Source organism: Carex rostrata, chromosome 27, assembly GCF_964058835.1.
Source record: "Carex rostrata chromosome 27, lpCarRost1.2, whole genome shotgun sequence".
In the NCBI taxonomy this organism is placed as follows: domain Eukaryota; kingdom Viridiplantae; phylum Streptophyta; class Magnoliopsida; order Poales; family Cyperaceae; genus Carex; species Carex rostrata.
In genome coordinates, this window is record NC_135944.1 from 4,645,305 (window position 1) to 4,660,633 (window position 15,329).

Consider the following 15,329-nt stretch of genomic DNA (forward strand, 5'->3'; position numbering starts at 1 on the left):
ACTGTTTTTTTCGGCGGCAAAATAATTTTGAATTTTGAATTAAAAAAAAAACGGGTAAACGGGTAAAGTTGTTTGGGTAAATGGGTGTGGGTACGGGTACAACGGGTGCGGGTAGGCGGGTTTCGGGTACGGGTAAGACGGGTACGGGTTGGGCGGGTTTTTTCTCAAATATCGGTACCCTCCCCGTCTCAAACCTGTACCCGTGTACCCGTTTACCCGCCTATACCCGGGCACGGGTACGGATACCTCGGGTAACAGGTACGGGCCGGGCAAAACGGGTACTACCTGTTCGGGTAAAAGAAAACCTCTAAGGAAGATACAAAATTTTAACACTAATATATATCACAAAATATGTCATAGTTTGACAATCACAATATTGTTATTTATATTAATAAGAAAAATTTAAGGATAATATATATATTTTTTTGTATATGCACAATGTCATGATCATCGAAATTTAATATTTATGAATAATTTAATAATACATAAAGATTTCGAAAATCTTAGTTATATAAGAAAGAAATTTAAAATTAACGGTAAAGTTGTATCAATGTTTTTTCGTTTATATTTTAATAGATGATGCATACAATTTTGTAACTCAAATTTAGCTTTAGTCAAGAAATTTATAAATTGAATAATTGTCAATAAATTCCAATCTATTTGTGATACTTTTCTGTCCTTCCTGATTTTCCAATGCAAAGAGATACTTGTAATTAAAATAATTATCAAATATTTTTTAATGTACGCCAAAAGTCTGGAGAGTACTGGTTTCTAACACAATATTATTATTATTTATTGAGTAGCAGTGTAGAACTAGGGTGTTCTTAAGTTCACCAAGTTCCTTGGTGAACTCAAAGTCTAAAACTTATCAAATCAGCTTCAAATGACGAATCGGAACCGTTGAAACCTGCATATATACCTTACGAGTGATGCATTTACATGTGAAAATTTGAAACATTCAAATTAATTTATTATGAAATCAAGCGGTCAAAATTAGAAGGTTATTAAATTAATTTTAATGCATTCATTTTTTGAACGTTTTTTGACCGCTTGACTTTATACTAAATTAATTTGAATGTTTAAATTTTTCATATGTAGACGCATCACTCATAAGTTATGCGGGTTTCAACGGTTCAGATTTGTCATTTGAAGCCGATTTAATGGATTTTAAACTTGAGTTCATCAAGGAATTTGGTGAACTTAAGAACAGTCTAGTTCTACTCATTATTATTTGGTCATTGTTAATTTGCTAGTTTGAATATTAATTTTAAGAAGAAATAACTTAATTTTATTCTAGTTGCAAAAGGCAATGTCATATTTAGAAGGTTACAGATTTGAAATCCGAATGAAAATGCTTGATAAATATGTAATTTTAAAAATTAAGACGATCAATCTTTCTCTTGAAAAAAAAAAACCCTCCTTTATAAGGCACTAGACTTGCGTACCAACGGTATTAATTGCTTGTAAGCTTTGTATTCCAAAATGCTCCAAGCCTCCAACATGTTTATTTGTAATTAAGCTGTTTGTTTGGTAGCAAGTCCCATAAATTAAATGTCGGTCTTCTTAAAATATATAATAGATCTTTCTGTGGCATTCCTGAATTGCTATCCATGTTGTGGGTTGAGACTCTAATAAAATACTTCTAAATTTGGACCTCTTAAAAATGTTTTTTTTTTCTTAAATATGACATCAGGTAGATATAATTTTGTATTCTTTTACCTAAAAAAATTAAACCAAACAAAAATGTTTTTTTTTTTTAATTACTTTGCTGCTAGATAGATTGTCGGTGGCAACCATGCATCAAATAGACACACATCCTATGTTATGCCCTTGTTGCTTAATTAGATGAAAATGTAGGAAAAAAAAATCTGTTGTTATTCCGACCGTTGAATTTTGTTGAGATTTGCACATCAAAAACGGTTTTCATTGGGATCCGGACATGAAAATTGAACGGTTGAGATTGGAATAAATTGTTCCTGTTATTCCAAATTAGAATAAAATGATTTATTTCCTAGATTGTATGCTGTATGCATATGTACTATGACAATGATACAAAAATGTGCAAAGAAATCTAAGAATTGTTCATGTTGAGGTACAATATTTTTTTTTTTTGCCAAATTAGAACTACCAAAGAGAGCAAATATAGACATAAGACATGCACTTTGGAAACAAAAACTTGACCAAGTTACACAATAGTGTACAAGTTGGGGAATCATAACAGTTCTGGTGACAAACTCTTTCACAGTGGAGGTGACGTCATGATGACGTCCCCACCATTAGCTGGCACACATGCCAAAGAGCATAGGTACGGATGAAGATACATAATCTAAACATATAATTAATCATTCCAATGTCAATCATCATACTTAACTAAGAAATCATATTTTATGAAGCAACTTAAATTGAGCAAAACTAGGGTGTGATATGCTCCCTAAGAGGAGTTGGTGATCACACATTCAAAAAGTTATTGGGTTAACTTTGAACTATGAATCCAAACCGTTAAAATTCAAAATATTTTGTGAGTGGTGTATGTACATACAAAAAAATGATAAAAAAATGAATACATAAAACAATTAAAAAAAATAACTTATAAAATGTTCTTTGACCGCTTGACCATGTGCTAAATAGATGTCAACGGTTTGAATTTTTGCATGTACATGCATCACTCACGAAATACTTGAATTTCAACGGTTTGAATTCGTAGTTCGAAATCAATATGATATTCTTTTGGAGATGTGCTTACCAATTCTTCTTGGTGAGCACATTGATCACACCCTAGTTTTGCTCACTTAATTTAGCATAATTTTATTTATCAAGTCTCTTTAGTCAAAATATAAGAGAAAAATATATTTTAACCTTTTTTTAAAAGAAATATAAACTGATTTCGTCCATTAATTAAGAGTTAGCTAGGATTAGTAGTTCAACATTAATTGGACGCATCTATAACAATTAATTAATATATATAAAGCTATTAACAATTTAACCTAAGTTAACTAATTTGGAGGCAATTGGAACACAATTAAATTAGAGCTAAACAAATAAGATATATATTATATATATACATTACTTGTATGGGAACTTTTTTTGTTGCGTCTACTCCATTGCATTGTACCAAAGCTTATACTCATGAATTAACAACCAAACAAAATAGTGTATTAAAAAAAAATTATCTTTCTCCATCCAAAAATATTTATTATATTTTAAGAAATAAAAAAATCAGGTTATATGATATGAGCTTGATTGAAATTTCACTTTTGCATTATTACATGAATTCACATTGATTGATTGGTTATGCTGTGTTGTGTTGTGTTGTGGGTTGTGTGTGTGTGTGTGTGAGTGAGTGATTTAGCACGCCACCAACAAAAATATGCACCTACTGTGGTCCATTAGGGGCTTTTTTTAGATTTTCTCTTACAAAAGCCAGTTCATGAGGATGGTGAGAGCCATCTCCTAACCCAACCACCACTCAAAGGGTGTGTTTGTGTGCTTGTGTGTGTGTGCGCGCACACATAATACAACTTCTAAAAGAAAAGCCCATGGTACTCTCCTAGGATCAACTGTGACCAAACCTGTGTTGTACATTACGCGTCATCTTTGTACCGGTTCGGTCGTAATTCCGATTACCTTGCGAACAATTCACAAATTCATAATATTGAAGAAGATTATCAAACTTCATATTTTATTAAAAATGACAATGAAGAAGTATTTGTTTTAAAATTTAGATAATATTTGTTACAATTTGAATATGTTTAGATGATCAAATTTTGATGGTTAGAATTCTTTCTCTTTCCAATCCACCATCCATGTGGTTGGGTTAGGCCTACATGGACCCCACTATTTATTTCCTCTCTCCCTAATAACATAATATAACATTACATACATGATACATCATACATGTTCAAGTTATAAAGATAGAACCTCTCTCTCTCTCCTCTCTCTGACGTTTCAAATATCTTTATTCTCCAATTATTATTGTCTTTTCTCTATTTATGCAAGATTCATTGCGTAACCATGAATTGCCAATTTTTTCTTTTCTACAACGAATCATCAAATTTCATCATGTATATCATGTGCAACTATAATGCATGTTATATATATATATATATATAAATTTGACACATGACTGAGTTTAATTATACCAGGGAACTTAATTATATATAGCACATTAATTTATTATGAAATAAAGAATAAGAAATTAATTAACCTAACGATTAAGTAACATACAAGACATTACAACCAAGTTAGAATAAAACATGAGTATACAATGAGTCCTACCTATATATATCAGCAATACTATATACTTTAATTATTCCTTCTGGTAAATGAATGGTGTGTTATAATTTACAATTAATTAATTCACATTTTGTGGTTGGAATGTATCTTTTGCTCTCTAACTCCCTCCTATTCTTTAATTCACTCCTTAATTTTAAGAAGACAAAGGAGACCTATGAGGAATTCCCTTTCTTCGTCTGGTGCGCATCCGAAGCGATGCCGACTTTGTATCATTTGGTGCACTTGACCCGTCTCGACATTCACCAAAGTCGTCGGTTAACTTCCCGGTATTCTCCCCCTCCACTCGGCTGCTCTCGCTGCTCCCGTCCCTTTCTTGCAGTACAAATGTTGTATCACCATTACTCTTGATCCTAGCAAGCTGCATTATTGAATAGCACACATATATATATATAAATTGTGAACAAAAAAAATGAAACAATGAAATTAATCACATCAAGAAAGCAATGGTCCATCTATCTATGATAATGCTTTTAATAATGTAAATATTCTAATGAAGGAATTAAAACAAATGATAGATATAGTTTGCTTTGAATTGTCTAAACAGGATAATTGGCTAACAATATCAAACAATGAGAAGAGATCTGAAATCAACTTAAAATTGACAATGGCAAAGAGAATGGCTTGCCTTGCAACCGATGGAGCAAAATCTGAAATCGTTTAAGAGAGACCGCGAGCAGACCTCACAAAAGAATGGTGAGGCGGCGGCTTTGCCTGCTGCTGCCCCGACTCCTCTTGGCTGAGGCCGCTCGTTCAGAAAGAACACATCAGCACTGTTTATGACATAAGTGTGCACCCCTTTTATGTCAATCAGATGCTCCACTTCCTTCACCCGTACCACCTCGTGGTACGACGATCTCCTAATCTGCACCCCATAACAGGAAAAGAAAGAAAACCAAGAAAATTCAAAATCTCACTAAATGGATTATAGAGAATTGTACATTTTAGGTTATAACTAAACCTGAATGACACGGTGGTCGGAGTGCTTCTGGGTCCGGCAATAAATGCAAAATGCCGAAGAATGCTCGAAACAGTCGGCACAGAACATATTACACTCATTTCTCGGCATTTCCCGGTGCTCAGCACAATGGGTGAAGAATTTTGTCTTGAGCATCGGCTCTAGCCAAGGCGGCGTGAGCATCGTCCCCACCGTAGAGATGATGCTTTGGAATAATGAAAAGCAACAATGTGAGAATTGAAGAGGAGGAGGCAATGAGAGGCGAAATAGGTGTGAGATTTGTTTGGTGTAGTCTTCTTGATCCGTGTGATTATTGTTTGGTGTTCTTTTGGTTTGGTTCCCATTCCAAAGCTCCTCCAAGTGGGCTTTATTCTCCTTATAACATGTATTTATGACTCTTAACCTTTGATTTAAGATGCTTGCGCTGGCATTTTCAAATACTATATTATCTTTCACTCATGCATTATAATTAGATAATAATGTTTATTATGATTAAGAAGCTTCAATTATGTCCCCTATAAGCCAGATATTAACATGATTCCATCTTTCAAAATATTTAAATTCAAGTTTATTATATGTAAGTTAACATATATATGATGGTTTAAATGCATGCCTCCACTTTTTATGTTTCAATTATGTCTTAATTTTTAAAACTTTAATAACTTAAGTTTTGATATAATAATTAAAATAAAACTGTTACATATGATTTTATAATTTTTTCTATGCACATGAAGAAGATAATGACATTTCAACTTTATTTTAATTATTATTAAGAATTTACAAAAATACATTGATTTGTATAAGTTTCTGGTTGTTGATATTTTAACTTATTGATTTATATAAAATATTTGAAAAAATGATATATTTTTTTGTTTGCATGTAGTTAAAATAATTTAAATCACATTTAAAGGTATTAATTTGACATATAGGTTTTATAATTTTTATTGACAGAAAATAAATAAAAAAGTATAGACATGATAGAGGCACACAAACAAAGACATTTGAATTGTGTGGTTCTATAATTAATTTGAATTGACACTGAAGTTAACAAGTCGTATATGATCAACATGATTCAATACAAAATAATTTTATATTAATGAAATAGAAAAATTGAAGATGTTAATTACTTGCTTAAAATTTAAACAAAAGGTTTAGTTAATATATAATATGTAATTGTATGATAAATATAATATATACAACATAAATTAAAAGCCAGAAAGCAATTCATCACATTCAAATTTGAACGTTGTTAATATATATTAACATATTTATTTACAACAAATAGCCCACGGAATTGTGCAAATTACTTTCTGTATTTAATCATACTTTTCTACAACAATATCAAATCTCGCAACCACTCACATTTTCATGCTTATTAAAACATTAGAAGGACAAATAAAAATCAAAAGTTACTTTATTATTTTTATTTTTTTATGTAGGCATGATGAGTTCTATCATTGACTTGGTTGATTTGATCATCACACCGACTAAGCTAGTCAATCTAAATATTCAAGTTTCTGACAAAATATAATCCAACCGTCTGAATCAGATCTAAACGTACCGGCTAACTTTTAATCTATGGATATAAAAATTATTTTATTATATACTCAAATCAAATTATTAAATAAAAATAAAATAATTATTCTCCAATGAAAAATAATATACTGCTAAGAGTGAGCTATGGTACTGTGTATAGCATATATTGGTTTATAGTTCATACTTCTAAGGATAATTCTTTTTTTTTTAATGTTTAAATAGTAGATCTAAACTGTTGAACATGATCTCTTTATGAAAATATTTTTTACAATTTGTTTACTATTTTTTAGAAAGGTCGAATATTGCTTGATCAAAAAGTTCTATACCATTTAGAAATCACAATTTTCTACCTACCTAAAAAGTAGGAACAAAATTATAAAAAAATATAAAATTTAACCTGAAAGTACATTTTTATATAAATATTATGTTGAATAGTTTTGATCGACTATTTTAACTTTAAAAATAAAAGTATATAGTACGGATCAATACGTGTTATATGCATAGTACCATATGTAGTCTATTAGCCTCAGAGGCGGATCCACTCTCAATGAATGAGGATCAACCCCCATTCATTTAAAAAAAAAAAATGTATTTTGACACAATTTTACTATATAATTTAAAATAAATACTGTGAATACTATATAATTGACCTCTATACTTTTCGTGAAAGTTGTATATGATAGAGGTCTTCATACAAAACTTTCGAGGTTTGACTCACATAATATGAAAGTCTTCCTCTGCTCCTATTTAGCCTCGCTCTACTACAAATGTAATAGATGAAAAATGATATACAAATTGGTTGAGGTTTTTTCTTCTTTTTGAAAAAGAAGAGTGGTATTATGCCTAGTGTAATTAAATTCATTAAAATATTGAAATGTATAATAAAGACAAATATGTCCTCATATACTCTGTTTTGCACTTATAATCATGTCTATTAATTGTCCAGCTTAAATGAATTTTCCAACTAAAATATTGTTATGTCACAATCAAATTCTCGGAAATTCTAAAAATGTTAGATATTTTATAATTTTTCTTGCATTCGAGAACCATTTTTCATTTTTGGAAGAATTTCATGTATATCCTCCAAAAACCTCAAAATTACACATTTCCCCTCCAAAATTGGTAATATCATATTTACTCTTAATTTCAAAAACTAACAAATTAATTACCTATTTTTTGTGTTTTCTATTCAAATTGATTTTAAATTTAGAAAGTGCCCATTTTACCATTTATTAAAAAAAGTAACAATTTCTCTAGTTGATAAATATAAGGTTTGATTAGTTTCCGAGAATATATTGTTCATTTCTCTAGTTATGAAACTTAATTACATAGTGTCATTTAGGCATATGTATGCGTGTGCATCACAAGTAAGAAAATGAACAATTTAGCCTTACAAACGATCAATTAGAAGACTAAATATTTTTGTTAAACATGCTACAATATTTTTAATTAAGCAACAAAATGAGTATTTTATAAATTTAATGAGTTTTAATAGAAATGACAATAAATTGAATAAATTTCTGAGTTTTTAAAGTTTAAAAGGATAAATATATACGAAAAATATGAATTTTAAGGGAAAATACGGTAATTTCAATGTTTTTGAAGGGTATGCATAAAATTTCCCCTTTCATTTTTCCTTTCCAACTACTCATTATAAAAAATAAGACCTTTTCCTCACTGGTTACTCTACAAAGTACTAACATAAAGTTTGGATATTGACTTTATAGCCCTCAAAGAAGGACCACACCAAAGATTTATTTTATAAAATATTTTGACAGAATACATATCTCAATATTCACAAACCATAATAATTTTATACCTGCTCAAATACAAGACAAATTTTGTACCTATTTTGTATCTTTTCTCACTTATTTTTCTCATTTTCTCCTTGCTCTGTTTTACATCTGTGCTAGTTGAACCTTAACATGTCTAATAATTATGCATTTCAGATTTATACATTGAATAAAATGATTATCTTCAGGCATTGCCTCATCTTTGTGTTCATTTGAAGTATCACATCACCATTTGCAATTACCTTTTATACTAATTTCAGAGATGCAAAATAATATATTGCAAATATTAAAATATTCAACATGTCTCTAAAATCAAAATCAAAATCAGAATGCAATTATAAGGATGGAGATGATTTGAAAGTGGTAGAGAAAAAAAATATTATTTCTGGTAATTACTTGGTGCTCATTCCTCATTTGAAATTATAAAATGTGTTTTGCCTATGTATATTACAGTACTAAAAATATTATTTTTCACAATGCATACAAGTATATTATCTTTGAGAAATAAAATCCTTGTGTTTTAAAGATAAATTGTTTATAATAACTTTTTTTTTGGTATTATTTGTTTGCATAGAATTAAGTCTTTATTCCAAGAACCTTCAAAATATAATTTATATTTAAGGTGTTCGTTTGGTGGCAAGTCCTATAGAACTGGGCCTTTCTATAAAAATATGCTGTTTACACTTCTGTGTAGCTATTTATGTTGCGGGTCGATACTTCCCCTTCGTTCTTGTTTTCCACCTCTAATAAAATGGAATATTTACTGCCTTAGTCACATAATTAATATCTATAATATTGACCCATAGCAAGAATAAGAGGCCTAATTTAATGCTGTTTTTGTTTACTAGATTGTCGGTGCAGTTATCAAATAGATGTCAATGTGTGTTACAATGTATGAGAATTAATTATGATAACGATACAAAATCTAAAAGAAAATAATTTTAATTGTAAATTTCTTTCTCCAATTTTCATTTTGTTTTTTGCCAAGTTTTGAGTAAAAAAATATGTTTAATATTTTTTGTATTATCGTTATACTTTAGAGATTAATGCTGCCATCTTAAAGAACAAATAGTCATACAAAATGACAATTCCAATTATATATCAACATTTTAAATACGAAATTTATCATTTTATAGCCACATTTTTAAATTTGAAGGCAGTAAAAGCTAAACAAACTTAATCACTTTTTATGGATTAATTTTTATGTTGCATTGGAATGAGATTACAATACTTTAATTTGTAATGTGCAGATTGGTTCCGTATTTTGAATTTATATCTTTATTTTTAAAGTTCAAGCAGTCGATTGAAATAACTCAACATTACTTTACAACATAATGAAGCAATAAATTGTTATGAACTATATGATCTATTACTTCTTTCAAATGTCACTTTTGCATCCTGTCAATCTGCATTAATGTGTGATTTATAATTAACAACAAAAAGTTGCACCCAATTAGAGACTTAAATTTATTTTATTTTTTATTGCATAAAACCGGTTCATGAAGAACGTGTGAACCATATCAAAACCCAACCACCAATCAAAGAGTGTGCACAAAGAACTTCAATAAAGGCCCGCAAGCCCAATTCCAAAAATAAGAAGTGAAAGTGAGCAGTCTACTCTACTCGGATCATCTGTGCCTAAACCTCTGTGGTACATTATGTACTCAGATCATCTGTGCCAAAAATGCTGTGGTATATTATGTACCACTGTTGGAGTACTTTTTTTTTTTTTTATTATTATTGTTGTTGTTGTCGTCGTCATAGTCACAAGATTTGCGAATAATTTGTGAATATATAATTCATTTTTTTGGTGATGGTGAACGGAGCGCCGAATTATTTGTGAATTTTACAAAAAAAATTTCCATTTTTACGAATTATGTGCGAATTTCTTCCGATTTTTTTTTTCTCCCTTGTGTGGGACTGAGATCTCCGATATGGATAATTCTGAATCATTCTCGAATCATTCTTGAATTATGAATTTTTAACCCCACCGAACTGAACCTGAATAATTAATTTATCACACTATATATGGTTGTTATTGTTGTTGTTGTTATTATAATTATCATCATTATAAAAGTAATTATTATTTGATAAAAGTTGATAGAATCGACCTAAATAAAACTAAGAATAGTCTGACTCAAAATTGATCCATATGTATATTTTCCTTTTTCATATAGAGATCATGTTGGAATTTAAAAATTAGAGATATTGATCTATAGCACGAACCAATATATGTTATGCATAGTACTGTACGTAGTCTCAGTTTTACACTCTCACAGAAGTGATTATATCAGGTCAGTCAAAATTCTTTAGAACCTTTTTAAAATTTAAAAGTTTGCTTTAAGATCCGTACAAAATTAAATTGAACGATTCAGATTTAATCTGATATATCCTGTCAGATCCCTGTACTCGTCTATCTATGACTCTATGGTCGTATGGACTAGAATTTGGTAAATTTCATTTTCATGTCGTTCCATTGAAACAGGAATTGAGAATAGAAAGGAAAAAACAGTGTGGGTTCAAAAACAATTTTGATATTATGTTACAAATATTTCTATATGAGCAAAAATATGGCATAATAAAGTAAAGAATGTGTTTGTCTGTGTATTAAATCATGATCTCTGTATTTTTTTTTTTTCAAAAAGTGGGTAAAGTCTTCATTACAAAGCCATAATTATTTTCTAGATGATACCTAACAAATTATCTTATTTTAGATTATTGTTAACTCTCGAACAGTTCTGAGCCGGATTTTAAATTTTCAAATCCGATAGAATATTTTTTTAATTTCTAAGTATTCAACTCAAAATTTGGATCAATTTGAGTTTTTAAGAAAATCAATCCGATGGAGTTGAATTCAGATCTGATCAGACAACAATCAAATCAGATTTGACCTCTTCTACAAAAAAATATGACAAACTAAAAGAAATTAAAGCAATAACAAAAAATTATGACCAAATAAAAGAAAGCACAAAAAAAAAATTAGCAACTACTAGAAAGCACTAACAAAATCAAGAAAAATAAAACACAAAAGATTATCAAATTAGAAGAAAACAGTATGCATTAAGTTTTGACTACCAGCATGCACACATTTATTCATTATATAGCTCTGGGAAGTTTTAATTATCACTTAATACTTCTAATAACTGGAATATATCTTTCAACCCCCCCTCCCCTCAGTTCAGGCATTTTTCTGACTAAAAAAATGGAGCCCTACGAGGTATCCCCTTCCTGTTCCTATGGCGGGGACGGAGCGAAGGCAGCGGCAGTCTTGCTTCCTTTGGTGCACTCGATCCATCTCCGCCTTTACTAACATTCGTCAACCTTCCAGCATTTTCACCCTCGACTCGGTTTCTTTCATGTTCACCCAACACAAACATCGCATCACCATTACTCTTGATCCTTGTCAGCTGCATTGTCAAAAATCAGATAAACAATGATAACCAAAACATTCAAATTATTCAAGAAAATAATCAGAAGATGGCATGGCTCTGTAGAAATGGTAGGATGCTTGGTGAATTTTGTATGAAATTGCTATAATCCATATAAGAGTGAGGCTATGGTACTATGCATAGCGCAGATTGATCCATACTATGGATCAATATTTTCGATTTTTAAGTTGCAACAGCTGATCTGAACCATTCAACATGATCTCCGTATGAAAATATACTTGTAGACTAAATTTAAATTACATTTACTATTTTCTTAGATAGGTAGCTAGTTGATATCTGGTGACTTGCCAGTTAAAGATATAATTCCAGTTGAGTTTTTGGGAAGCTAATATTTAAGTTAATCATGCTTGAGATTTTGATGTGCAAAGTATAGCAGTAGTTTAGTTTTGCTCAGGTAATATTGTAAGGATACTTTTAACTGTGATTCTTTATTAAAACAGGCAATTATATGTCTTTTTTTTCAAAAACAAAAATCAAGTAAATAATCAGACACATCCGAATGAGTCATGTAAAACTATCTGAAATGATAAGGAAACATCGGAAATTAATACGACAATAACAAAGGGATTGACTTGCCTTGCACCCGATGGAGCAGAACCTGAAATCATAAAGGAGAGAGCGTGAGCAGACCTCGCAAAAAAAAGGAGAGGCAGCAGCTTTCCCTGCAGCGGCCCCGATCCCCTTTGGCTGAGGCCGCTCATTGAGAAAAAACACCTTTGCACTATTTATGACATAAGTGTGCACCCCTTTGATGTCAATTAGTTCCTCCACCTCTGACACACGCACCACCTCATGGTACGATGATCTCCTAATCTACATGCAAAAAACGATATACAAGCAAAAAGGAATAAAAATGGATGTTGAGATCAGCATGTAGGAAATATGTTGAAAGGATTAAATATAGATGGTAATTCTAGCAAATGACATAAGAATATGGACAATATGTGATAGATTTAATCTTGAGAATTTGATGTCAGCTGTTTGGTATCTTGTTCTCTAACTCTTGGTTTCAATAAGAAATCGGTGGGGGTACCCACTTTCGTCAAAATATTATAATTGGTAACGATTTGTATACCTGAATGACATGGTGATTTTCATGGTTTTTGCCCCGGCAGTAAATGCAAAATGCTGAAGAATTCTCAGAGCAGTCAGCGCAGAACATGTTGCATTCGTTTCTTGGTATGTTGAGGTGATCCTCGCAAGGTGCGAAGAACTTGGTCTCGAGCATAGTCTGGAGCCAGGCTGGTGCAAGTGCGCACATCTTCTCCTTTACCTCCGGAATTTGCTCCATCTTCGTCTAGGCGATAATGCCGAATTAATTAGGGATCTAGGAGAAGAATTAAACACTCCAGGGGATTATAAACACTTGAAGAAAGTGCACACGTCACCTCACCACGCTCCATTGTTGCCATGTGGCATCAATTTGCAACGGAAGAGTTACAAGGAAACGAAAAGGACGAATTGATGGATGGCTCCGATTGAATGCTTTTGATTGATCAATTTCCAGCCTGTTGGATTTGAGGACAGTTTATCTTTGGTTCCCTCGTCACGCTACCTTGTTTTTGTTGATATCTCCGCTTTCTTAAGAAACGGAGATCTCCGTTCGGCCCCGGATTGTTGCCAAGTTAGCGATGGCGTGAAGTTAGCGGCTTGGATTGATTGTAATATAGAAACAAATTAAGTGGTTAAAGTTGATGAAATTGTAGAAAGTACTGTTAGTATGGATTAAGCCCACAGGTTCTACTTTATAATAATTAGAAGGAATTATGAAGCAGTTGTTTCTAATTGTATTCCTTGGGCAAACTCTTTTAGTATATCTTTTTACCAGCAATGATTAATATGCATTTACTGCTTATTTCTGTGGCTTGTTTAATTATGTTTAGATTAAGTAGAAATACTTTCTCCTATTTTAACCATAGTTTTGTAATTACATTACTAATGAGATCTTAACTAATTAAATGAGAGAAGAAAATAAGCAACATGTCATAAATACTAGTGACATGAAATTTTAAGAAACATTATTAAAAAGAAAACTGCTCATTAATATTTTCAAACCTACTGTTATATAATCTTTTATGAAGCAAATATTGATTGTGCATTTTACATCGAAAGTACAATTACACTTGTTCGTCTAGTTGCCTGTTCAATTGTCTTGAGATAAAGTACTTGGACTGTAAAAAATGTGCTTATTACAATTGTTACCATAGTTGGAAACATATATTGGCCTGGTGGTAATTGAGTTGGAAATACATTTATTTTCTCTGAAATAGGATACTATTTTTTATTATGGGAAAGGGGGCGGTCCGATGGGCATCCGTCCGATTCACTTCAAGATTAGTGTGCCCCATTTAGATACTATACTGGGAAAATTTTAATATAAATCGACCATAGAAATCTCAATGCGTATCGGACGGCTCCAATCAGCCATTGGTACTTGCATAAATACAAGCTCGTGGTTACAAACTTACGCTTTAAGATCAGTGCTTTTTTTTCAAATGCCTCTTGTGAAAATTATATGCGAGTCTAGTCGTAGATTGGCAAATTCCATTACCATCTGTACAAGACCTCTGATTCTGATATCAGTTGTACCATTAGCTTTTACAATAATCTAACTATCTAAGGTTATAAACTTATAAATTAGATCTTTAAGCTTTTAGCACCAACTATACATGATGCCTGGTAATGCTTAAATCAGGGAAGTGAAAATAGAAAACAAAAAATGAATCATTATATAAAATATTCAGCATACATGTACCAGCATCTGATATATGCACGTACCAGCATTACTTATTGAGAAAAATTAAGCCGAAAAATATCTTACGAATAAGAAACATCCCTTTACAATGTCAACCAGACAACATTTGCAACCGAAACAACATAATGAAATCCAACAGTTACATACTAGTACTAAAGAAACGAGACATTCAAAATTTCGGACTTAAATTTGTACAAGTCATTCTGGGGTACAAGTCATTCTGGGGCGCTTCTTTCTTTTTTATTATGCGTCAACAGAGGATCGGAGACACATCTTAATTATAGCACAAAAAGTTCTGGTAAATTGTGTTGAATTTTACAGACTGGGAAGAGACACTGGAATATAAGGTTCGCTTGAAGCAAGTCCCGGTACAAACTGATGCATGTGCACCTGCTAAGATACTTCAATTAATGGTACACCACAAGAGCAAGGTGCTTAATCTAGTTGTTATTTAGGTCTTTAGGATGTCTAATTACTATGTACCAGTGACTAGTCACGTTAGTTTTACCAGTTGAGGTTATTGAAAAAAAAAATAAAAAAAAATAAAA

The 15,329-nt window shown here is 31.3% G+C and overlaps 2 protein-coding genes across 2 annotated transcripts; both read right to left on the bottom strand.

Annotated features, from left to right (window-relative positions):
* Positions 1-4,179: 4,179 nt before the first annotated feature.
* On the bottom strand, positions 4,180-5,607 carry LOC144545133 (protein RGF1 INDUCIBLE TRANSCRIPTION FACTOR 1-like). The gene is made up of 3 exons (XM_078293718.1): positions 5,252-5,607; positions 4,919-5,155; positions 4,180-4,651 (listed from the first exon to the last, which is right to left on the bottom strand). The coding sequence occupies exons 1-3, from the start codon at positions 5,429-5,431 to the stop codon at positions 4,427-4,429; spliced, it is 642 nt and encodes a 213-aa protein (XP_078149844.1). The 5' UTR covers positions 5,432-5,607; the 3' UTR covers positions 4,180-4,426.
* A 6,164-nt stretch (positions 5,608-11,771) lies between these two features.
* On the bottom strand, positions 11,772-13,317 carry LOC144544999 (protein RGF1 INDUCIBLE TRANSCRIPTION FACTOR 1-like). The gene is made up of 3 exons (XM_078293554.1): positions 13,102-13,317; positions 12,603-12,839; positions 11,772-11,984 (listed from the first exon to the last, which is right to left on the bottom strand). The coding sequence occupies exons 1-3, from the start codon at positions 13,315-13,317 to the stop codon at positions 11,772-11,774; spliced, it is 666 nt and encodes a 221-aa protein (XP_078149680.1).
* Between the last annotated feature and the right edge of the window lie 2,012 nt (positions 13,318-15,329).

Coding starts and splice junctions, on each gene's coding strand:
- LOC144545133 (XM_078293718.1), bottom strand. CDS start 5,431: ATGCTCACGCCGCCTTGGCTAGAGCCGATGCTCAAGACAAAATTCTTC. Junction 5,156..5,251: donor CCGACCACCGTGTCATTCAG/GTTTAGTTATAA, acceptor TATGGGGTGCAG/ATTAGGAGATCGTCGTACCA. Junction 4,652..4,918: donor TTTGCTCCATCGGTTGCAAG/GCAAGCCATTCT, acceptor TCAATAATGCAG/CTTGCTAGGATCAAGAGTAA.
- LOC144544999 (XM_078293554.1), bottom strand. CDS start 13,317: ATGGAGCAAATTCCGGAGGTAAAGGAGAAGATGTGCGCACTTGCACCA. Junction 12,840..13,101: donor AAAATCACCATGTCATTCAG/GTATACAAATCG, acceptor TTTTGCATGTAG/ATTAGGAGATCATCGTACCA. Junction 11,985..12,602: donor TCTGCTCCATCGGGTGCAAG/GCAAGTCAATCC, acceptor TTGACAATGCAG/CTGACAAGGATCAAGAGTAA.